The 23019-nt window shown below is 43.4% G+C and overlaps 3 protein-coding genes across 3 annotated transcripts; all 3 read left to right on the plus strand.

Moving 5' to 3' along the window:
• Nucleotides 1-2873: 2873 nt before the first annotated feature.
• On the plus strand, nucleotides 2874-5313 carry CXCL6 (C-X-C motif chemokine ligand 6). Its single transcript, XM_059396841.1, has 4 exons — nucleotides 2874-3134; nucleotides 3275-3407; nucleotides 3528-3611; nucleotides 4228-5313. The coding sequence occupies exons 1-4, from the start codon at nucleotides 3017-3019 to the stop codon at nucleotides 4244-4246; spliced, it is 354 nt and encodes a 117-aa protein (XP_059252824.1). The 5' UTR covers nucleotides 2874-3016; the 3' UTR covers nucleotides 4247-5313.
• Nucleotides 5314-14926: 9613 nt separating this feature from the next.
• Nucleotides 14927-16797, plus strand: PPBP (pro-platelet basic protein). The gene is made up of 3 exons (XM_059396856.1): nucleotides 14927-15265; nucleotides 15588-15723; nucleotides 15864-16797. The coding sequence occupies exons 1-3, from the start codon at nucleotides 15148-15150 to the stop codon at nucleotides 15964-15966; spliced, it is 357 nt and encodes a 118-aa protein (XP_059252839.1). The 5' UTR covers nucleotides 14927-15147; the 3' UTR covers nucleotides 15967-16797.
• A 4271-nt stretch (nucleotides 16798-21068) lies between these two features.
• LOC132015953 (platelet factor 4-like) lies at nucleotides 21069-22107 on the plus strand. The gene is made up of 3 exons (XM_059396867.1): nucleotides 21069-21236; nucleotides 21549-21684; nucleotides 21884-22107. The coding sequence occupies exons 1-3, from the start codon at nucleotides 21134-21136 to the stop codon at nucleotides 21969-21971; spliced, it is 327 nt and encodes a 108-aa protein (XP_059252850.1). The 5' UTR covers nucleotides 21069-21133; the 3' UTR covers nucleotides 21972-22107.
• The last annotated feature ends 912 nt before the right edge of the window (nucleotides 22108-23019 follow it).

The following is a 23019-nucleotide window of genomic DNA, read 5'->3' on the forward strand; positions in this document are numbered from 1 at the left end:
AAATAATTTCTTTGCCTTATATTCTGTAAATAATCCATGGCAAGTTGATTCAGAATGCAAACCAGGTGAACCATGAACATCTCTAGGAGAGTGTCAGGAGGAACTGGAAATCATGTCTCATGAACCTTCTCTGATCTTATCATTTAGTACCCAAATAACTCATATGCTCATTTATATTCAAATGTGTTATTTGGAACTAATCTAAACACATATACTCATAACCCTAAATAACCTATGTCATTAAGTATTTTTTACAAAGTCTTATTATATTGTGGTTTATTCACTGTGATTAACCTGAATTCAGTTGCCCCAAATTTTTCATCCCATTTTTGAAGTTTTGTTTTATTCACGCCAGTGAGGTTTACCTTTTGTCTTTTGATACATTCTAATCTCTAAAACGTCAATATAATAAATCTTCAGGCAGGCTGTTTTCCCAGATGACCACTCCCTTGAAGGATGAAGGATTATATTACCTGAGTCAGGTATGATGAGGATGGTATCAGGAAGCTGTACCGAATAGAGAACTTTCCATTCAGCTTCCCACAAAGTGAGGCCAAACCTCCCAGCCTTCACCGGTGTCTTAATATCCTTCCAGACTAAAAGTTCGAAAAGGTTTATGAGGTGAACCATGAGAGCCTGTGGACTCTAAAAAACAAACTGAGGGTTTTAGAGGAGGAAGGTGTGGGGGATGGGTGAGCCTGGTGCTGGGTATTACGGAGGGCACGGATGGCTCGGAGCACTGGTGTTGTACCTAAACGAATAACCTTGGACCATTGCCTCAAAAACTAATGATGTATTTTATGGTGACTAACATAACACAATGAAAATTTTAAAAATAAAATAAAAAATAAAAGGGTTCTGAGATGTCCTCCTTATTCAGCAATGCAGGTGAAAGGAAGGCACGTGGAGTCAGAAAAAAAAAAAAATTCCCCAGAGTCTTCAGGGACAAGGAAAGTGATTTCTTTCCATGACTGGCTTCTCACGGCTGTTGTGCTTACCCATTGCCTTTGCTGACCTACTGTGAGGACGAGGTATTGAGAACAATCCAGAAGAGGATTTAGCTAGATTTCCGTGAAAGAAGGCCCATGTGTCATCCCAATATTGTACTTTTGCCTCCCATAGAGTTGGACAGAGGAAAGAGTTGCCGTTCAAATTTCAGTGTTCTAGTTCCACAGTTGAGAGAAAGAGAAGAGAGAGCATGGGGTAGTCCTCACCCCTCACCTTCAGGAGGCAGCTCTAGTTCCCGTGAATTCAAGCAGGCCTGTGGATTAAAGCAGCCGCTGATCCTGAAGCTAAATCACTCCAGAAGCTTGTGGTTCTTCCCTCCCGTGAAGCTGAGAGAAACCAGAACTGGCGTTGTCTTGCTGCCAGATTGACTCAAATCCCCAGACCAAACTTCCAAACTTCCAGAATTGCTCCTCAAGCTCATCAGCCTCCCACGGCCTGTCCCACCTGGGTCAGTTACACACCTGGCTAGGGTCTGGAGCCACTGGAACAGGCTCAGCTCGGACTCTGCTTTAGTCTGCACTCACTGCACCCCATCACTTACACCCCCCCCCCCCCAAAGACCCCACCTCTTCTAATTGACCAGCGTATTGAACCACGGAAAGCAAGTCATTGTCTCCCAGGGTAATTCGCTGAGTGATGTTGGAAGACCACCCGACAGGCAGACGCTTGTTGAACAACAAGGAGACATTTCCAGTTAGCCGGATTGATTCTGGAATCCCTTCCTGCCACTGGCTTCAAGCAGGAGGAGAGAGATTTTCATTAAAGTGTCTTGGCCTCTAAAACTAGCCAAAGTCCAAGAATCATGAATTAATTTGAGAAACCTAGAATGACCTGCCTGCAAGCAGAAGAGGAAGGGCTTTCTGTTTCATGCAGTTTTGGTTTTTTTTTTTTTTTTCCTTAGATTTTATTTATTTATTTATTTGACAGATCACGAGCAGGCAGAGAGGCAGGCAGAGAGGAGGAAGCAGACTCCCTGCTGAGCAGACAGCCCAATGCGGGGCTGGATCCCAGGACCCTGCGATAGATCATGACTTGAGCCGAAAGCAGAGGCTTGAACCCACTGAGCCACCCAGGCGTCCCCTGTTTCATGCAGTTTTTTTTTTTTTTTTTTTTAATGATCTCAAAAACATTTTATTAAGTGAAAAGAGCAAGTTTCAGAAAGTTATCTACTGAAACTGGAACTGCTATCCTTAGAAAAAACTGCTTGCACAGTTGGCCTATGGTTAGAGTCTAGGAACCTGGATTTCAGGAGCAGTCCCCGTATTCTTTGATAAGAACGATGCATTGAGGGGCGCCTGGGTGGCTCAGCGGGTTAAGCCTCTGCCTTCAGGTCAGGTCATGATCCCAGGGTCCTGGGATGGAGCCCCGCATCAGGTTCTGCTCTGTTTCATGCAGTTTTAATCACAGCTTACACTTCCTGAATTGTGAGGATGAAGAGGATGATGATGATGGTAAGATAAATTAGGAAGGTCGTTCAGAAATTGTTCTAAAGTCAAATCTGCCGGTTGGGTTCCAGTCTTCCTCCTTGGATGGGAACGAGGGCTCTATCCCCGGGAGGAGCCGGCCTTCGCTAGCCCCGGCTGGCCTGGAGGGTGAGCGCCCTGCAGGATTGCTCCCCACCACCTCCCGGAGCGGCAGCACCATACACGGTCAGGTCGGGCGACCAAGTCCAGGGCTACCAGTGGAGAAGGAGGCAGCTCCTCCCAGCCACCCTCCATTCCCTCCGCTCGGGCCCCCACCCCCCACCCATCGCCACCCCCCTCCGCCCCCCTCATCCAGGGAGTTTCCCAAGCATCCCAATGCTGAGTTTCCTGCCGGCCGGCGGCGCGGCGGGGGGGGGGGCCGGGGGGGGGGGGGGGGGGGGGGGGGGGGGGCGGGGGAGGGAAGGGGCCCGCGCAGATAAAAGGCTTGCAAAGGACTTGGGGAAAGCCACAGTGCCCTGGAGCTCCAACTCCCGGTTCCTCTCCTGCCTCTAGAGCCCTCGCCCCTCACCGCCCTCCGTGCCGCAATGAGCCTCCCGCCCAGCCGCGCCGCCCGCGTCCCGGGCCTCTCCGGCTCGCCGTGCGCGCTGCTGCCGCTGCTGCTGCTGCTGCTGCTGCTGACGCCGCCGGGGCCCCTCGCCCGCGGTGAGAGCGCGCGGCACGCGGCCGGCACCCGGGTCCAGCGTCCGCGGAGGCTGCGGCGCGGGGACGCGTCCCGGGCGGGCTCGCGGGGGGAGAGCTCCCCGCCAACCTGCCCCATAACGGTGTCTCTCTTTGTGCCCCAGCCGGTCCCGTCTCGACCATCCTGAGGGAGCTGCGCTGCGTGTGTCTAACCACCACACCGGGGATCCGGCCCAAGATGATCGCTAAGGTGGAGGTGATCGCCCCCGGGCCGCAGTGCTCCAGGGTGGAAGTCGTGTAAGTGCTGGTGCGCTGCGCCCCGGTGTCGCGGTGACCTCGACCAGAGAGAGGGGCGTCCCTCAGCCGGAGTCGTCAGCCCCCGTGGCTCACGGGCTCGGCCTCTTTTCGTTTCTGCAGAGCCACCCTGAAGAACAAGAAGGAAGTCTGTCTGGACCCGGAGAACCCGGTGATGAAGAAAGTCATCCAGAAAATTTTGGACAGGTACCCTGTCGCTTTCATCCTGGCGCTTTTTCATCTCTTTCGAGAGTTCCCGCTTCTCAAGGTCCTTATTCTCTGTATGGAATTTGCTGACCACATTCCAGGTCACGCTCAGAATACAAGTTCGTTCAGGAGAAAGGGGGGAAGTTGTTCTGGAATGTCCTGGGAAAACTCCTGTCACCAATTTCACATGTAATTGCCTAGTGGGTTCCACAGAGCTCATTACTGAAATGTATTTTTCTTTTTCTTTCTTTCTTTCTTTTTTTTTTTTTTTTTTTTAAGATTTCAATTATTTATTTGACACAGAGAGAGAGAGAGATCACAAGCAGGCAGAGAGGCAGGCAGAGAGAGAAGGGGAAAGCAGGCTTCCTGCTGAGCAGAGAGCCCAATGCAGGGCTCAATCCCAGGACCCTGGGATCATGACCTGAGCCGAAGGCAGAGGCTTTAACCCACGGAGCCACCCAGGTGCCCCATGAAATGTATTTTTCTGTTGTCAGTGAAGTCCTGGAGTCCGCCCTTTGCTGTTTTCATTGGTCCTAAACTCTGTGTTTGGAAAACAGGTGGGAGCAGACAGGAGTGTGGAAACTTGGTTAAACTAATATGATTCTTTTCTCAACAGTGGAAGAAAAACTGATTAAGAGGAAGGACCATGCCTTGGAAAAGTTGTCCCGTTCCTTAGCAGAGCAGTTTTCTGAGTGTCTTGGGACCCAGTGAAGACAAGAAGGCTGGATTAATTTTCTCCAATGAGTTAGGCTTCGTCATAAATCTCCCACTTTGAGAGAAGGATGGTGGGGACGCACCTACGTTTGACCCTCAAGTGTAATGCTCAGCTCATGAAATATTTAATATAGTATTTCCTGCTATTTATTTGCTGTTATTTTATCTGTCATGCTATTGAAATCTTTGGCGATTGACTAAATTGTGAGTCAAGAACCAGTGGTTGTTAAGCTTTCGAGGTGACTGCTTATTTTTAGAATATATCCCTTACAGTGTTACTGAGAAGGCTGTGGGTTTAATATGTGAATGTTATTTCATTAAAATGCTGGATGTGGAGATAAATTGTTATCTTCACGCCTCATGAAACGGGAAGTATTTTGGTATCGTTTCTTGAGGAATATGTTAAGTTTCCTTGCTTTTGACTCTGGGATGCTGAGTTATATTGCCTTAAAAAGCTGGTGTAACATGCAATTATCGGTGTAAAATGTATTTCTTTATTTAGAATTTGTAAATGTTCAATTCCATAAGGACGAGTATGTTCTTTTCCTATAATTTTAGACATTTGATGTCTTCTCAGTATGGCATAATGTCATGACTTACTCATTAAACTTTGATTTCATGGTGTGTATTAACCATTTTACTAGGAGTACTATAATTCTAGTCCCTAAATATATGATTTGGACAGATAAAGAAGCTAGGATATAGGCAAGTTCCCTATTTCTAGCTCTTTTATAGAAATGCATTGTTTGAATTTTTTTAGGAATTAAAGCAAACTTCACAGTGATTTATACTCATAAAGGTTCGAAAGGATATTTGAGCTATTTAAATATAGATTCACTTTTGTTTTCAAACAACATACACAGGTTAAGGTTTTTACCATTTTGTGATAAAGAATTATCTATGCGTCACACTTCCATTGTGAAAATTACTCTTGTTTGTAGCACTTCTTTTGTACTTTGGGAAAAAAATAAAAGATTTATAAAATTTATTTATGTCATTTCTCCTTTCTTACACTGTTACAAAATTTCTATTTATTTTTAATTCCAAATTATCTTAAAAATCACTCTGCTAGTCTCTGGCCAACAGAAAGGACCCTCATTTCCCAGGGACATTGCATTTGTCCCACCTTTCTCCAAGCTCAGCCACCTTCTAGGTACTCCTCCAGGCACCTCTAGACAACCTCCAGCGTTGTTTAGAAAACCTAGACTTTAACTGGCTCCCTTTTCCCTAGAAGTGACATCAAAGTTGCAAGGCAGGACAGATTAGGCTCTGTCTCATCTGACCTGTGATTCCTGCTTAAACGTCCCTTTCCCCTTGAATCAGTGTGGTCAGGAGCTTAGTTCCCTAACTGGGCGTGTTCTTTCCTGGGTCCATGCCTTTGTATTTGATAGAGCCTCTACCTGGAAGGGCCTTACCACTTCCTGCCTAGAGGAGGAAGCTTATTCATCCTTTAGAACTCAGTTCAAACAACACCTTTCAGGAAATTTTCCCTGACACTCCTTGAGGAACTCATGGCTTCTATTTTGATGTTCTGCTAGCATCTTCTAGATATTTGAGTTTCTTTGAATAGCAAATATTGGATTGGGTGCCTTTGTTTGTTTGTTTGTTTGAAGATTTCTTTATTCTGAGTTCTCCCAGATCATCGATCATATGTTATTCATCTCTGCATCCCCAATACCTGGCACAGACTGGCTTAATGAACTAATAAAGTATCCTGAACCTCAGGTAATCAGATAGTGCCCTGACATCAGTAAGCTGCTCAGTATGGTGTTCAAGAAATCCTAATGCCTTCACTCTCTTTCCTTCTTCGTATTTATAGGTAATCCAACAAGAGCTTTAGCATATGCAGTCCTCTCAACCTCTCACATCTACCCCTCACTTTTACCTGGCTAACTCCATCCTCCCTCTGAGGACAGCACTTAGGGCCTCCAACTGGTCCTTGCCCTTCCCAGATGAAGGCCTCTTTCATATCCTCTCATAGAACTTTGTTCTTTTCCTTTCTAACCTTTCGTCACTGACATGATTACAGAATCTATGGAGATGATCATTTATTTAGTGTCTATCCAACTTCTCTGTAAGCCTCATGAGGTCGGGGATATATTTATCACATTCTTCTTGTTTCTAGGACACTACCAAGTGCGTAGTAGGCGCTTAAGCAGAAGAGGGGTCCAGGCTAGACAAGTACCACTGTCTCTAAGGATCAAAACAGCAATTTCATCTAAATAGCTCATTCTTAGGAAAAGCAAGAAAGTGGAAGGAAGGAGACTAACCCAATTGGCATGCATAAATACACATACCCCACTGGATTAATATCTTAGCTCATACTGACACATATATACAGTAGTAGAGGCTAATGTATTATTAGTATATCTATATCTAAATTAAGTTATTCTACATCTCTTTGTCTCTCTCCTTATATGTAAAATACCAATTAGATTCATATATTTAGTAACATTATTAATTAATGTAGTGTATTAATTATAGTAATACATTATTATTATATATTGTAGCTATAGGACAGAGAAAAGGAAAAAAGACAGGAAGATACAAAGATATGGAAAATTTCAGAGATGATTTGCTGACAAATTTTTTTAACAATAGAGAAAAAAACAAAATACCTCAAACATTTTTAAAGAAATCATTACACTTCTGGGGCATCCGGGTGCCTTTGTGAGTTACGTGTCTGCCTTCAGCTCAGGTCAGGATCTCAGGGTCCTGGGATGGAGGCCCGAATCGTCGGAGCTTGCTTCTCCCTCTGATTCTGCCTCTGCTCCTCCCCTCACTTGGGCTCTCTCTCTCAAATAAATAAAATCTAAAAAAAAAAAAAAAATCATTAAGCTTCTGTGATATTTTTTTACTCTCTCAAACAGTATTTTTTTTCCCTTTAAAACTATAAATCACATACTACTATTAGGTAAACATTAAGAAAGCAAGCCAAATTACTATAGATGTGCAAACTATAAATTTCAGTGTTTTAAAAATCCCTGATTTGTCATATCAGACCTCAAAATGCTCATTGAGTAAGTGCGTAACAATAATGAGTGAAAGCATATTACATGTCCTTTGAATAGGAGAAATGTATGTTCTGTGAAGAAATAAACATTACTGATTACTTTTTTCTTTGTCATCATTCAAGATCTTTATCTTTTTACAGAAGCAAGATTTGTAAGTTTAGTTTGTCTACAGACCATAGAATATGACCTCATATGTAATATTCTGACAATTCTGTAGGTCATATTCATACTATAATTGATTGTTCTATAAAGAAAATAGATTATTTCACTGACATATATAACCTATACAAGAACCTTGGTGAGAGCTGCCACTCACTAATGATATTACTATTCATCCTACCACTAGCAAATTCAAGGGCTGACATATCTGGGGGAAATTAACCCACTGAAGCTCTTCTAGGGATATACTTATATTTTCCTCATACAAACTCCTAAATACTGCCCTCCCTCTGTTCCCCATCTAAAACTCACTCTCAGTTATGTATTCACTAGGACTTGAACAAGAGGCCAGCTAAAATATCTGTTACTCTCCAAACCATGTTTAATTAACGCCTTTCATTTTACCACATTTTCCTGCTTGCCTCTGGGTGGGACAACTTCACATAATCCTTCAATTCCTGAAGCTATGATGAGATCTATGATAAAATCTGACTAGTGGCTTTGGTTTTTTTTTTAATCATACTTTTAATTCCTGCATAAGGAAAAGAATTGCTGTGGGTAACTCATATTGTCCATCATAACTTCAAGTCCTTCCTGGATGTTACAAATTGAGAAATTTACCACACAGAATGAGCACCTGGGGATTTTGATCCGCCTCCCTGACTAAATCACGAAAGACAAAGAGAATGCACATGATTCTGATTTTGGCTTATGGTCCCGGTTTACTTTTAGTCAGCAAAATTAATATGTTCCCGAAAAGGATTGTTCATACTTCAGATATGTGTCATGAAATAATGACATAGAAAGACCTAGAGTTTTTGTGTAAAATTTAGTTTCTACAAAGTCTAGAGTCCCATTTTTTTAAATACTGAGAAATTATAAGAACTCTTCCTCCTCTGAAAAATCCACATTCTTAATAGAGGTGATTCTGCTGCCCCATAAATGTGGGGTATTGTTTCTGGCCTACCTCTGGGTTGAACAAAGAGAAAAATGGCTAACTCATTTCAACTGAATAGAGGCCAGTGATAGCTCCTTACCCTTTGTGGTGCTACACAAAGTCCGAGTAAGTGTGTTTCAGATCTAGTTTTGAGCACTTCAGCTATTTGACCTTGGCAATTTATTCAACGTCTCCAACCCTCAGTTTTCTCATCTGTAAAATCAGCACAAAAATATCTTTCTCACAGGCACTAAGGGCTAATCCTGGACCAAAGTAGATACTTGACAAATATTGGTTTCTTTCTCCTAATTCAAACTCAGAAAACTGAGACCTCCATAGATGAAGCGCCATGATTTTCTCCCCAAATGTATCTGCATTCTTTCTATCTATGCATGAATAATTAATGTTTAGTATACCTAAGAATTTGTTTCCACAAGTCTTTTTTTTTAGGAAGCTTCTGGAAACAGTGTATTCATACTCTCTTTATTTTTCTGTCATTCACGCGTTAGCATTCACCAACGTGTACGGTGTGTTTCCTTCTTACGTGTTAGCATTCACCAACATGTACGGTGTGTTGCCTTCTTACGTGTTAGCATTCACCAACGTGTATGGTGTGTTTCCTTCTTACGTGTTAGCATTCACCAACGTGTACGTTTCCTTCTTACAACCATCAACACCCATTTATTGACAATCTTGTTTCATACTAGACAGAGCCCAGGATCCTTATGATGTGGAGATGACAAAAATGAGCTTTCAGACTAAGTTAGGGACTTCTGATGGCAAATATTCTGAGTTCTGTCTGACAAAGGTCTACTTGAAATCTGAATGAAAAGGGACTAGATTCTTTGTAAACAGGGAGAAAGAGTCTTTTCAGGGGGACTCCCTAGAATCACACTGGAGAGGACATCAGTGTGGCAGCAGTTTACTGAGGAGTGATCGAAGACTCCCATCTGTCAGGAAGTAAAGAGAGGGTCGGGGAGAGGGAGAGAGAACTGCTGCTACCCCAGAAGATCCAGGTGATGGCTCTGAGAAGCTCTGGACCCTGGGGGAGGCTTTCCCAGCGATTCTGAATTGTGGCAAGGGAGCAGACCTCTGAGCTCCCCCCTGCTGAGCGGTCACTAGATGTGGGCTATTGCTGGGAGGCGGTTACAAATTTGGGTGAGACACTCCCCTTGGGCCCTGGGCCTGCGGCCATCACAGGCAGCCGAGGGACACAGCTGTGGTGAGCCACCAGGAAGGAGGCTCCTGAAAGGGAATGAATCCGGTAGATACATCCCGGTTTCCGCGGCTGGGGAGAGGCAAGAGCCGGAGGTGGAGAAAGGGAGGAGAGCGGAGGTCTTGTGTCTTCACTTCTCTTTTCTTTTCTTTTTTTTCTTTTTTCCTTTTTTTCTTCCTTTCTTTCCCTTCCCAACTCTCCCGTGTCCTCACTCCCTTCTTCTCACTTTTCCCCCGTCCTACCGCCCTTCTGTTCTTCATGTTTTCCCGAGAAGTAAAATAACTACTGGAAAGAGGAGGAACAGGAGTCGAGGGTGTCCAGCAGGACGCGCCACCAGGCCCTCCCGGGTGGGCGAGGCAGGGGTGGAAGCCTCCGCCCTCCAGGGGTGCTCTGCCTACGCCCACCTAAATGGGGCCCAAGCAGCCTTCATTCATTCATATACAGAATTATTAGAAATAAATTGTTGTTGTAGGCCACACATTTGGGATGGGCTTGTTCCACAAAAGTATGACTACGCATTTGATGTTCCGTGGATGATGTTCATAAACATAAAGGTAAAGTGAACGTTCTCAGGCCTGCGGAACTGTGCAGTGAGCGCCCCTACCAGCACCCCGGGAGACAGCGCCCCTCCATTCCCCTCCCCCTGCGTCCCCTCCGCGCCGCCCCAGCACCCTTCACTTCACTTCTGGGCGGCATCCTGCCTCCGCGGACTTGCGTGCCAGACGAGTTAAGCTCTGGATCATTCTTATGAACTCAGAATTACACAAAAAATGTACTTGGTTTCAGCATATATAGGAAATCTTTTATTGGTCAGTATTTCAATGTATTGCTTAAGGTGCTTTAATAACAGAGCCCTAAGAGTTTCTGTCCCGATTGCTTTTATGACTAATTTTTTTTTAAAAAAGATTTTATTTATTTATTTGACAGAGAGATAGAGAGAGAGCAGGAATGTAGGCAGAGCAACAGGCGGAGGGAGAGGGAGAAGCAGGCTCTTCTCTGAGCTGGGAGCTGCATGCGGACTCGATCCCAGGACCCCGGGGCCATGACCTGAGCCGAAGGCAAACACCCAACGGACTGAGCCACTCAGGCGCCCCTATGACTAAATATGTAAGTCACGGGTTATTTCCTGCATACTTGGAAGATGTCAGTTCAAAATCTTTTATGTAAAACAGAGTTAAAATATGTCTTAATTTTCATGGATAATGCTCCTCCTATGGCTCTAGATATTTTCTTTGAAAATAGCTAACAGGTGAGTTGTTTCGAGTCTTAGAAAACTTGCTAGTTTCCCGAATGACTCTATGACTCTGCAACTTATACAATGACATAAAGGAAAAAGAGATAAAATAACTTAACAGAATAAAATAAAATAAACGGTATGACAATGTCAGATCAATAAAAGGGCTGTTCAGTTATTTTAAAATCCAAGAACCCTCACACTAATTTCCTAGCATTCATTCAAATACACTATTTTGTATAAGCTGACTTCTTTAGGTTGAATAACTGATTTCAAAGTATCTTTTCAAGTAGCAGCACATTAGTATTGATGTCCCAATGGCTTTACACAAATATTTGAGGTCTCACTTCTTAAAAAGAAACAGTTCAGTGGCCAAGCCACACAATGAAGAAGAACTTTTAAACACCCAATACATAGTAGATGCATAATATTTTTTGAATCAACAAAAACTAGCAAAACGTTATTTACCTCAAATGCCAACTAATGGGCTTGTGAAATTTTAGTGACTCAAGAAATTTGTTAATGCTTCCTCATGAACCTTGCTGACAATGTGTCTTTTGTGACAAATTTTTTGATTAAGACAATGACTTAATGATACTCTGCTACGTGCCTACCTCTTTCCTGGTACTAAATGAACCAGGAAAGAAAGTTGGATATTGTATGTAGGGAGAAAAAGTGTCCAGTGAAGCCAATAAATATGACCAACAATCTGTGTTGGGGGTTATGATGGGTGGAAAGAGAAAGCGACTAGGATGCTTGAAAAAACATCTTTGTATCTTGCCCTGGAAATGGTTTTGAGTTTACATGTGAATAAAGATGTATCTGACTGGAGAGTTAATAATATTTCAGTCACAGTAATGAGGAAAGATGATAAGGTCATTGCTCAGGAAGAACTAGAAAGAAGTTAATTCTCCTTACTCTGTTTCCTGCTGAGAATTTCTCTGCCATTCACTCCCTATCTCAGCTTTTTCTTGAGCTTGTTTCTTGGACGATGAGTTTCTGAGTGAGGAAAGGTGGAAAATCATTTTAAGATATTCTGCTGTGGGGCACCTGGGTGGCTCAGTGGGTTAAGCCTCTGCCTTCGGCTCAGGTCACGATCTCAGGGTCCTGGGATCGAGCCCTACATCTCGCTCTTTGCTCAGCGAGGAGCCTGCTTCCCCCCACTCACCCCCGCCTGCCTCTCTGCCTACTTGTGATCTTTCTCTATCTCCTTGTCAAATAGATAAATAAAATCTTTAAAAAAAAAAAAAAAAGATGTTCTTCTGCTAGACTGGAATTTACAAGAGGAAAGCAAATGGGGTGAGAAGAATAAGAAATGCTCTTATAAACAGGGCCTATCTCCTTGAGTAGGTGTGGTCAGTCACTGTTAAACAATGGGGACATTGGCTTAAAAGTTAAAACAAGGGACTCCTGGGTGGCTCAGTGGGTCAAGTGGCTGCCTTGGGCTCTGACCCCGAGGTCCTGGGATCAAGACTTGAATCAGGCTCCCTGTTATTTGGGAGCCTGCTTTTCTTCTCTCTCTGATGCTCCCCTTGCTTGTACTTGCTCTCTCTCTCTGTCAAATAAAATCTTTTTTTTTTTTTTTTTAAGATTTTCACTCATTTTTTTTTTTTAAGATTTTATTTATTTATTTGACAGAGAGGGTTCACAAGTAGGCAGAGAGGCAGGCGGAGAGAGAGACGGAGAAGCAGGCTCCCTGCTAAACAGAGAGCCTGATGCGGGGCTTGATCCCAGGACTCTGGGATCATGACCTGAGCTGAAGGCAGAAGCTTTAACCCACTGAGCCACCCAGGTGCCCCAAATAAATAAAATCTTTAAAAAATTTTGGAAAAAATAATTTACTGTATCCATTCTTTTGATTAAAAAATGTAATTTTGTACATTTGGATATTTTGAGAGTTTCTTCCAGAATTTTAAAGTTATAAAAATTAGGCCAAAAAATGGGAAGTTTAAAGAGTAATGTGTAAGATTCATACATATTTGTAATAGGAAGACAGCTTATGGCCCAAACTTTATCCTTTATTCGCAGCCTTCTAAATCACCTTTTTTATTTCGTAGGTACTTGGGACAACATGGAGTTTGGTTTGGGGATTGTGTCTGATTAAAAAGGAAAGAGAAACTTTCCTTCATGTGGTACACAGGCACTGATATACTCACTAACACTGTTCAGGACCCACTGTATATTGCATTATCCTACATCTCAAAGGATACTTACAGCATGCAAAGAAACCTAGGGCATGCCTTGGCTTTGGCAAGTCTGCACTCCAGCTGAGGAGGCAAGTCTTATAGAAGAAACAGAGATCCAGACAATAACACACACGAATGGGCATGTGATGCGTAGGTCCGCCCCGCGTCTCTGCAGGGCTTTGTCTGTATCCTGCAGGGTCTGAGATAGAGAACCATAATTAGGGTCTGAGAATCGAGGAATAGAGGTTTTATTATAATCTGTAATACTGCAAAACTGGAAACACCCTCAAGGTCACCAATAAGACAGAGGTTGGACAAAGGATTGCACATGTGATAGAAAGTCATGCAGCCATTAAAAAAGGATGTAACATTGTATATTAACTATACTCGGGTTAAAATTTTTAGAAGACTTTTTTTTAAAAATTATTTATTTATTTATTTGACAGGCAGAGATCACAAGTAGACAGAGAGACAGGCAGAGAGAGAGGAGAAGCAGGCTCTCTGCTGAGCAGAGAGCCCGATGTGGGGCTCGATTCCAGGACCCCGGGACCATGACCTGAGCTGAAGGCAGAGGTTTTAACCCACTGAGCCACTCAGGTGCCCCACTTTTTTTTTTTTTTTTAAACCTAGCATGTGATCCATCCTCGAGAAAGATTCATATGCATTTAAATAGAAGGTGTACTATGATGCACTTGGGGGCATATGTCTTTTAGGGCCATTTAGTCTACAATGTTAGTAAAGTTCTGTTTCGTTACTGAAAAAAACAAAAGGATGGGACAAAACTACATTGAGGATACTGAAGGCGTATGTTTGAAGGACAAAAAGTAAACTACATAATGACCCCATTTCTATGAAAAATTCTGCGTCTACCTCTATATATGCACTTCTCTACCTATGAGTGATGTGTGTTTGTCTCTGTGTATATGTATGTGTGTGTATATAAGTGCAGATAGAATAGAAAACTAAGGTCAGGGATGCCTGGGTGGCTCCATCGGTTAAGCATCTGCCTTTGGATCAGGTCATAATCCCAGAGTCCTGGGATCGAGCCCCTTATTGGCTCCTTGCTCAACGGGGAACCTGCTTTTCCCTCTACCTGCTGCTCCCTCTCCTTGTGCGCTCTCTCTCTCTCTCTCTCTTTCTGGCAAATAAATAAAATTTTTAAAAGAAAGAAAGAAAACTAAGGCCAGATTGTTACCGAAGTTACCCCTGAAGAAGGATGATATAGAATAAAGATGAAGAGAAAGTTATGACTTTTATTGTACGTACATCTGCAGTGTATGAGTCTTTTACAATAAATTATATTATGTATTTCCCTGTAATATTAGAAGTAAAAGAAAAAAGTAAATGTGCTGGGGCTTACTTTTTAGGGCAGGCTAAGGTGTCAGAAACAAGCAGTTTATTTTATAACACAAGGGGGGGAAGAATGAGTTTTTCTTCTACCTTCCGGATGAAATGGTAAATACTATATTTGGAAAACAGAAAGCCGCCTATAAACTAGTACACAGACTGAGCCTTTTATGGTTATTGGCTCATATTTTATCCACATACTAAAAACAAATCCTAACATTTGTCAACAATCAAGTCAGGAACAACTGCTTTCCTTGTCAACCAAAAAGGGCGGCATCTTTATGTTTTCAGATACTCATAAAGTGTCTTTTAAGCCTATTAATTGCCTTATCAGGGCATCATCACATAGTTCTACAGAGAAAATATGTACAATACTTCAGTCTTGTTCTTACCTCCCTAAGTGGGAGGTTATATTTGTCTAAAGGACATGGGGAATGAGGAAGGGAGGGGGTGGTGTGAAGGGAAGGAAAAATGAAATTTAGCAGGAGCCCTGCCCCGCCTGGTGTTTATCTGGGCTGGGCACAGCGTGACCACCCTTCCACTTGTGTGTCCCTCTATCCTCACCTCTCCTTCCCTATCTTTTTCCTCCTTACTGGCCTTGAGGTAGCTTGTATAAAAGGCATCAGGAGAGCAGGAAAAACCCCATTGCCGCAAACTTCTAGGCAACCCTACACTCTCACAGCGAGGTCTCCTGTCTCGAGGAACGACTCCAGCTTAGTCTTCTCCACCATGAGCTGCAGACGTAAGGCCACCTCCTCCTGTCCCGGCACCAGCCCCCTCCGGGTCCTACAGGGGCTGTTCCTGCTATCCCTGCTCCTGACGCTGTTTCCCTGGACTGCTGGAAAAAGTAAGAGAAACTCAGGGAAAACTGAGTCGAGTGTCTGCTGCCCTGCAGCAGTGTCTGGGGGAGAGTCTGCCCTGGTTCTCCTGGGGCTGGAGATGGGCATAATATTAATAGCTCGTAAGTGACGAGGGGATGTTGCAAGGACACTTAAGATGTGCCCCGGCACTCTGCTAAGGTACTTCACAGAAGGCTTGAAGATGATCGTAGACACAGTGGCTTTATGAGAGAGGTAGAGTTAACAAATAAAGGGACTAGGGAAACACGTCAAGAGATAAGATCTCCGCTATAATCGTGACCACTAACTGAGCCACACTTTCTACCCTAGCTCCCAGTGTGGACAAGAAGCGGTTCGTTGAACTTCGCTGCATGTGCTTGAATACCGTCTCTGGCATTCATCCAAGTAACATCCAAAGTTTAGAGGTGCTCAGAGCAGGACCCCATTGTGCCAACGTCGAAGTGATGTAAGTCCCTGCTTCTGTACCATCGCCTTATTGGGTTAGGGAAACTCTCCACTTCCACACCCACTGACACTATTGTTTCCAGCCCTGTGCGTCCCTTCTAATGCCCGGGCACTCACAGAAAATTCCATTCTCTCTTGCAGAGCCACACTGAGGAATGGGAAGGAAATCTGCTTGGACCCAGAAGCTCCCAAAATCAAGAAAATAGTCCAGAAAATTTTGGAAAGCAGTGGGTCAACAGCTTAATCGGTTCACTTTCTGTCCAACCTCTTTATCTCCCAAGAACAGTAAGAGTTTGAAGGCTTGACTTCCTGGAGTTCTTATTTATCCAAAATACCTCTTCATATTGTATTAAATTTTGGATGTGTTTTCCATTCTGCCCCCCAAAGTCATGACATTCTGAGAAGACCGGTTAATAGATGACAGAGAGAAGGTGACAATAAGCAAACTTACTTTCAACATATAATGTGGGGCTTGTTCTCTAACTCTTGGTTAAATGTGGCACTCTGTTTTGCATCCCTTTATCTAAAATTTTCTCTTCAAATACTTATATGTGCATTAAACCTATCTTGCTCTATACCTTTCTGTTAGACTAGCTATGCTCATGATGATTAATAGATTTCAGAATGGTTGATGATTTTCGGAATCACACAGATCCCAGAAAGGAGCACTTGCTCAAGAAATGTTTGTTAATTTATTTAGGCACTTAATAGAGTTTTTCAATGTCTTAGTCTTAGGATGTCTTGTTTCAAAGCATTTTCTGAAAGATTTTTCTAATGTTTATTTTAGGCTTCAAACTGTAAAAATAATAAAGTTGTAGAATGTGAGTCTTGTAAGCAGTGGTTACTTATTTTAAAGAGAATATATTTAATATGAGTAGAATAAAAAACACGATGAGGGGCGCCTGGTGGCTCAGTCCATTAAGTGGCTGCCTTTGGCTCAGGTCATTATCTCAAGGTCCTGGGATGGAGTCCCACATTGGGCTCCTTGCTCAGCAAGGAGTCTGCTTCTCCCTCTCCTTCTGCTGCTTTTCTCTTCCTGTCTCTGTCAAATAAATAAATAAATCTTTTAAAAATATGATGAAAAGCTCTAACGTTTTCTATTAAAAAACTCCAGCATTTTCAATATAATAATAATACAGGTTCTATATAGTGCTAAATGTTTTAACCTGACATGTTTGTATATATTTGCATTTACTTAATATCTCCATGGTTACAATTTTAGTATTAGAATCAACCTTGTAAATAAGTAAAATGAAAATGTAAACTTTATCACACTTCTAATTATTGCTTTATAATCAAGAGAACTTTCATTCTTTTAAAAATTGTTTTTATTTGAATATAGTTGACACCCAATGTGGCATTCATTTCAGCATAGTGATTAAACTTCCCGATACCTTATGCTATGTCCACCAAAAATGTAGGCGTCTCATTACAGCATTATTACAACATCGTTTCCTGTATTCCCTACGCGGAGCCTTTATCCCCATGACCTCCTCATGCCGTCACAGGAAGCCCGAGCTCTCTAGCCCTCTTCACCCATTTTGCCCTCTCTTCCCCTCCTTCTGGTATTTCTTAGACCCTGAAATGTACATCCACGCTCACCTTACACAGTGAACACGAAATCAAAATTGTTATTGCTTTGTTGTCATATATTACTAATTTTCACCAAACTGTTGGGGGGAAAATGCCTTCATTACCTTTTTATTATTATTTTTTTACACTTCAGTATTCCACAATCTAGCAAACAAAATATCTCATTGACAATTTATGACATTTTAATTTATTATAATAGCTAAACTTTATTGATAAATTTTAATACGCCAGACATATTGAGTGTTTTGTAGGCATGAATTATATAATTTTCACAAGATAGCTATGATCTGGTTAACACGACATCCTCTGCAGAGAGGATAATTGGGTTTAAATGGTTCTGTCAGGGGTGTCTGTGTGGCTCAGTGGGTTAAAGCCTCTGCCTTCAGCTCGGGTCATGATCTCAGGGTCCTGGGATTGAGCCCCGCATCGGGCTCTCTGCTCCTTGGAGAGCCTGCTTCCTCCTCTCTCTCTGCCTGCCTCTCTGCCTACTTGTAGTCTCTGTCTGTCAAATAAATAAATAAAATCTTTAAAAAAAATTTTTAAAAAATGGTTCTGTCATTTGCTAGTTGCATAATTTTGGGCAGGTTGCATAACCTCTCTGTGCCTTGGTTTCTTCGTCTCTAAAATGGTATAATAATATTGCTTATCTCCCAGAGTTGATGTGGAAGTTAAGAGTTAATAAATTCAAAGGCTAGAAGTAGTGCATGTCACACAAAGACGGGTATATAAATGTTAGCGACTATTTGTTATTGTTACTATTCGTATCCACAGCATTATAGAGAAGAAAACTGAAGTGCAAAGAAATTAGGAAATTTGCTCCAAGATCAGATAACTAAGTAAGTGACAGAGTGGGGATTTGAAACTCTGCTTTTAACCACCGCACTACTTTCCTTCATTCTTCTTTCTCTAATAAAGAGATTACTCTGTATATTATACAATGTTATTGGCACACAAAATACAATCTCATCATAAGTAGCATACTGTGATGGCTATAGGAGAAGAAGTAAGATCATTAACCCCAAAATGCACATGGACTTTGGAGAACACTCACGTATTAAGCATTCAGTTCATGAATTTTATATATTACAATCTTCTTTTATTATCTCCTCACCATAAGTTCAGTGCCTTAAAATAAAGGCATTTAATAAGTAATAGTTAACAGCAACAACAAATTTATGTGTATGTTTATATTTATATTTATATCAAAGCAGTAAGTGGAGATTACAGTCGTTTTCATTAGCTTTTCTCCAGTAATTCAAAATGGGGGCACTTGGGTGACTCAGTGGGTTAAAGCCTCTGCCTTCATTCAGCTCAGGTCATGATCCCAGGGTCCTTGGATCGAGCTCCGCACCGGGCTCTCTGCTCCCCGGGAAGTCTGCTTCCTCCTCTCTCTGCCAGCCTCTCTGCCTACTTGTGATCTCTGTCTGTCAAACAAATAAACAAAATCTTTAAAAAAAAAAATAATTCAAAATTGCTCAGACATCTTGTTTATTTCCCTAGTGGTTTGCTACTAAAAATCAACAGTGCCAGCTCCTGAGACATGACACAGTTTTTTCACTAAGCTATACCTCCTCAGAGGCAGATGTCTTTTATCTTTGTGCATGGATGTTGAACAATTTCATTTAATGCAGAGAAAGCATCATTTAATGGTCACTTACCACTTGCTGCAAATATTGAAATCCAGGGGTAAGGTCGCACAAAGCCAGGGTGCTGCCCCTTCATCCCCCAAACCATCCCTTTTATCTCTTCTCTTTGTCACTAACCCTATTTGGGATCTCAAGTTTTAAGGCAATACACTTGTCTAAGTCATAGCATATTCTGTATGAATCATTGCATTGGATGCTGGGTATTAAAAAAAAAAAAGTGTAAGTCACACAGAATTGTCCTTGAAGAGATCATTGTCCGGCAGAAGAGGCAGATAGCTTAACAAATCATTACACCATGTGGAACACACACTAATATAGAAACAAGCTCTAACTACATAAAGAAACAACTCATCAGTAAGTCAAAGCCTCAGAATCATTTTCAACATGTATTATCTTCTTGTTTGTAGTACGTTATATCAAGTCCCTACCCATGTGCTAGAATAAGGTTAAACGTTATGATGTCTTACCTCGTAGAGCTTTCCATTTAGGAAGAGAAAACATCTAAACACTTCCAAATAGACACACAGACACACAGACACATGCATATACATCTGGTACATGAGTGCAGGCTGCCTGGGTGACTGTCTGTTGAGCATCTTGATTGACTCTTGATTTTGCTCAGGTCATGATCTCAGGGTCTTGGGATGGAACCCCATGGTGGGGTCCATGCTCAGTGGTGAGTCTGCTTGAGATTCTCCCTCCCTCTGTCCTTCCCCCCACTCATGTGTGCTCTCTCTCTCTCTCTAAAATAAGGAAATAAAATCTTTACCCCAAAATGTACAGGTGTGCGTGTTTGGAAGATGTGTGAGAAGTTGCAAAGGCAGAAGGTGCTAAAATACCCAATGGGAAACACAATTAGCTGTAGCCATCAGGAAAGGCCTCTCTGAGGACATGATATTAGGCTAACACCAGAAATTTCAATAGGACTTAGTCAGTTGAAAGGCAAGGGGTGGGATCCTAAGAGAAAGAACACTGGAGGCCCAGAAAGTCAACTGCACACCCTGCAGAGGTGTGGTCCTGCTGAGCATTCGGAACCAGCTAGTTGCCCACAGGGGGCTATGATGCCCTTCACTGCTATTAATCAGCAGGAGGGAAAGCCTCTGGCTTTGAGATGAGGTTGTCCTTTGCTCTGATCAAGAGCCCAAGTCATCCTTTTTCAGGAAAGGGAGGATGTTCCATATTGACCTCTTGACCTTTCCTGCATACAATTATGTCGCCTGCCCTCCACCCGCTCTTCTGAATCTTCCCCACACTCCCCTCCAGGTGCTCTGTGTCCTCCTGAGAGCATCACTGCTCTGGCGACAGGACAGCCTGCCTTAAACGGCCTGGGCTGGGTCACAGGAGGCTCTGGGGAAAGTGGCCTGGAAACTCCTTCTCCACCTCATTCTGGGCCCAGCCCCATGGAGAAACATCTAGGCACCAAGTTTTTAAAGAAAGAACGCGTTCAAATATTACTTCTGCAATTTTTCTCAGAGGACCATTTTAGCTGAGAATAACAGACTTTGCTCCCTAGAGTATACAGGATGAAGGCTCCTAGCGTGGGAGAGATCAAGAGACTGAAGAAGACTTCCACATTCGGGCGAAATTCAAAACTGAGTCATCATCTAAAGATCAAAATACCACATTCAACTTTTTACCAGCAAGAAAACAATTACTAAGGACACACCTTGAACACCCACAGCCACCCAACTCAACTGTTAATCTATAACTGGAAATCTGTAGGAAAGGCAGGGGAGAGTATGCGGTGCTTGGAAAGTTGAGAGTTGAGAAGAAACAAAAACTGCCTCCAGTCGGAAGGTACTAGCCCTGTACACTGCAACATGGTGACCACGGAGAAGTCTACGGTAACAAGTGACAAAGGCAAGACATGTAAGCGTCAAGTACTGTTTCTACTGCACCCAGGAGCCTGTATATGAGTTCATGTTGGGGTTGTGGATCCTGCTTTCAGTGCCCAGCCAAGACAGATGACCTCAGGCTTCCTCCCCACCCCCACTAATCTTAGCTGGCCAGGGCCTAGCTCTTCCCAGAAGTATCCCAGCTTCCCCATCCTCCAACCCAAGCTTCCGGACCCTGGGGATAAAACAGGCCTGGAGAGTCTTGGGAGCCACTGGCCTGCAGAAGCCCCAGCCCCGACTGCCTTGCACTCTCCGCTTCTGCTTGTTTCTGCTGGACATGAGCGTCGGAGCACGTTCCCGTGCCCCCAGCCCCTGCCTGGGCCGGGGGCTGCTGCTCCTGGGACTGCTGCTCCCGCCAGCGGTGGTCGCCCTCCCCACAGGTGAGAGCTGAATAAGGCATTGTGGGGTCAGAGGGAAGCAGAGAGAGAGAGAGAGAGAGAGAGTCGGGGAACCCCTCGGGATGGGGCTGAATCTCTCACTCTTTGAGTTCTTTCCAGTGTGTGGGGGCTGTGCCAAGCGCTGCCAGGGGCACTTTACTATGCAGTCAATAGCGCTCCCCCGAGGGGGTATGAGTTGTGGGGGAGGACATGAAAGCCACTTTAGTACGGTTTCCCAAGAAAGAGCCCTAAGGTAAGTTTGGTGGTTCCCTGAGTCAACACTCTTCTCTTCTGCTGTCCTGTCCCTGACCCAAGCCCCAGTGGACCTGGAGGGAGGAGACGAGGACCTGCGCTGCGTGTGTCTGAAGACCACCTCCCTAGTCCGCCCCAAGCACATCAGCAGCCTGGAGGTCATCGGTGTGTCAAGCTACTGTCCCACCCCCCAGATGATGTGAGTCTCGCCGCCTGCTTCCTAGCGCCTGCCGGCCCTCTGCTCCTCTCCCTTCCCCTGCGCGCCTAGGAGCCCCCCTCGGGCCGCCCCTCCTCGCCGGCCTTCGCGGGGTCCTGCGTCCGCACCCTCCACCCCGCGTCTAATCACTCCCTCGTTCAAATCCAAGCCCTGAAAGGCGGGTCTCTTCTCTCCCTGGCAGAGCTTCGCTGAAGAATGGGAGGAAAATATGCCTGGACCCGAGTGCCCCTGTGCATAAGAAAATAATTAGGAAGCTTTTGAAGAGCTAGTTACTGGCTGCCTGACCCTGTACCTTTTCGACAGAGCATGTTTTTTATTTTAGTTTTTCCATGTTCAACCTAACTGTGGAAAAATCTTCTGAAGTTTTTATGATACTTCAAATTCTTAATAAACAAAATAAATCGACTTATGGTATAGTCAAGTTATTTCTTAATAGAACGAAGAAATAGCATCCACACATCATTTCATTAAAAAAAAAATCTCCTGGGGCGCCTGGGTGGCTCAGTGGGTTAAGCCGCTGCCTTTGGCTCAGGTCATGATCTCAGGGTCCTGGGATCGAGGCCTGCATCGGGCTCTCTGCTCAGCGGGGAGCCTGCTTCCCTCTCTCTCTCTCTGCCTGCCTCTCTGCCTACTTGTGATCTCTCTCTGCCAAATAAATAAATAAAATCTTTAAAAAAAAAAAAAGATTTCTTTAAAAAAAAAAATCTCCAAAATTTTAAGCAAAAATACATTTGAGGTAAAGTTTGGCTTAGTAAAGACTGGCTTCACTTGGTGTTATGCCTTGACAGATACAGATTTGCATATTTACGTACTGCATTACTTCATTCATTTACATATTAATGTTGTAATTAGATCTGCCAGTAAAAATTAATCACACTTAACTGTTATTGGCTTTTTAAATCAGAGAAAGGTAACTATCATAGGGTTTCACTCACGTGGAATGTAAGAAACAGCCCAGAGGATCATAGGGGAAGGGAGGGAAAACTGAATGGGAGGTCACCGGAGAGGGAGACAAGCCATGAGAGGCTCTTGACTCCCGGAAAACAAACTGAGGGCTGTGGAAGGGAGCTGGCTGGGGGGATGCGGTAGCCTGGGGGTGGGCATGACGGAGGGCACCTGATGCAATGCGCGGTGGGGGTTACACGCAACTGATGCATTGTTGAACACCGCCTCTGAAACTAATAATGCATGTTATGATGGCTAATTGAATTTAAATTAAAAAAAATGTTTGGTTAAAAAAATAAGTTACTAGGTTTTTTTTAAATCAATCAATCAATCAATCAATCAGATACTACTTTTATCCTCTTAAGATTTACA

The sequence above is a fragment of the Mustela nigripes genome, chromosome 1 (assembly GCF_022355385.1).
Source record: "Mustela nigripes isolate SB6536 chromosome 1, MUSNIG.SB6536, whole genome shotgun sequence".
Taxonomy (NCBI): Eukaryota; Metazoa; Chordata; class Mammalia; order Carnivora; family Mustelidae; genus Mustela; species Mustela nigripes.

Excerpts from the sequence above, each read along its gene's own strand:
- LOC132015953 (XM_059396867.1), top strand. The coding sequence starts at position 21,134 with ATGAGCGTCGGAGCACGTTCCCGTGCCCCCAGCCCCTGCCTGGGCCGG. Across the intron at positions 21,237-21,548 it reads GGTGGTCGCCCTCCCCACAG|CCCCAGTGGACCTGGAGGGA; the intron begins GTGAGAGCTGAA and ends CCCTGACCCAAG. Across the intron at positions 21,685-21,883 it reads TGTCCCACCCCCCAGATGAT|AGCTTCGCTGAAGAATGGGA; the intron begins GTGAGTCTCGCC and ends TCTCCCTGGCAG.
- CXCL6 (XM_059396841.1), top strand. The coding sequence starts at position 3,017 with ATGAGCCTCCCGCCCAGCCGCGCCGCCCGCGTCCCGGGCCTCTCCGGC. Across the intron at positions 3,135-3,274 it reads GCCGGGGCCCCTCGCCCGCG|CCGGTCCCGTCTCGACCATC; the intron begins GTGAGAGCGCGC and ends TTTGTGCCCCAG. Across the intron at positions 3,408-3,527 it reads TGCTCCAGGGTGGAAGTCGT|AGCCACCCTGAAGAACAAGA; the intron begins GTAAGTGCTGGT and ends TCGTTTCTGCAG.
- PPBP (XM_059396856.1), top strand. The coding sequence starts at position 15,148 with ATGAGCTGCAGACGTAAGGCCACCTCCTCCTGTCCCGGCACCAGCCCC. Across the intron at positions 15,266-15,587 it reads TCCCTGGACTGCTGGAAAAA|CTCCCAGTGTGGACAAGAAG; the intron begins GTAAGAGAAACT and ends TTTCTACCCTAG. Across the intron at positions 15,724-15,863 it reads TGTGCCAACGTCGAAGTGAT|AGCCACACTGAGGAATGGGA; the intron begins GTAAGTCCCTGC and ends TCTCTCTTGCAG.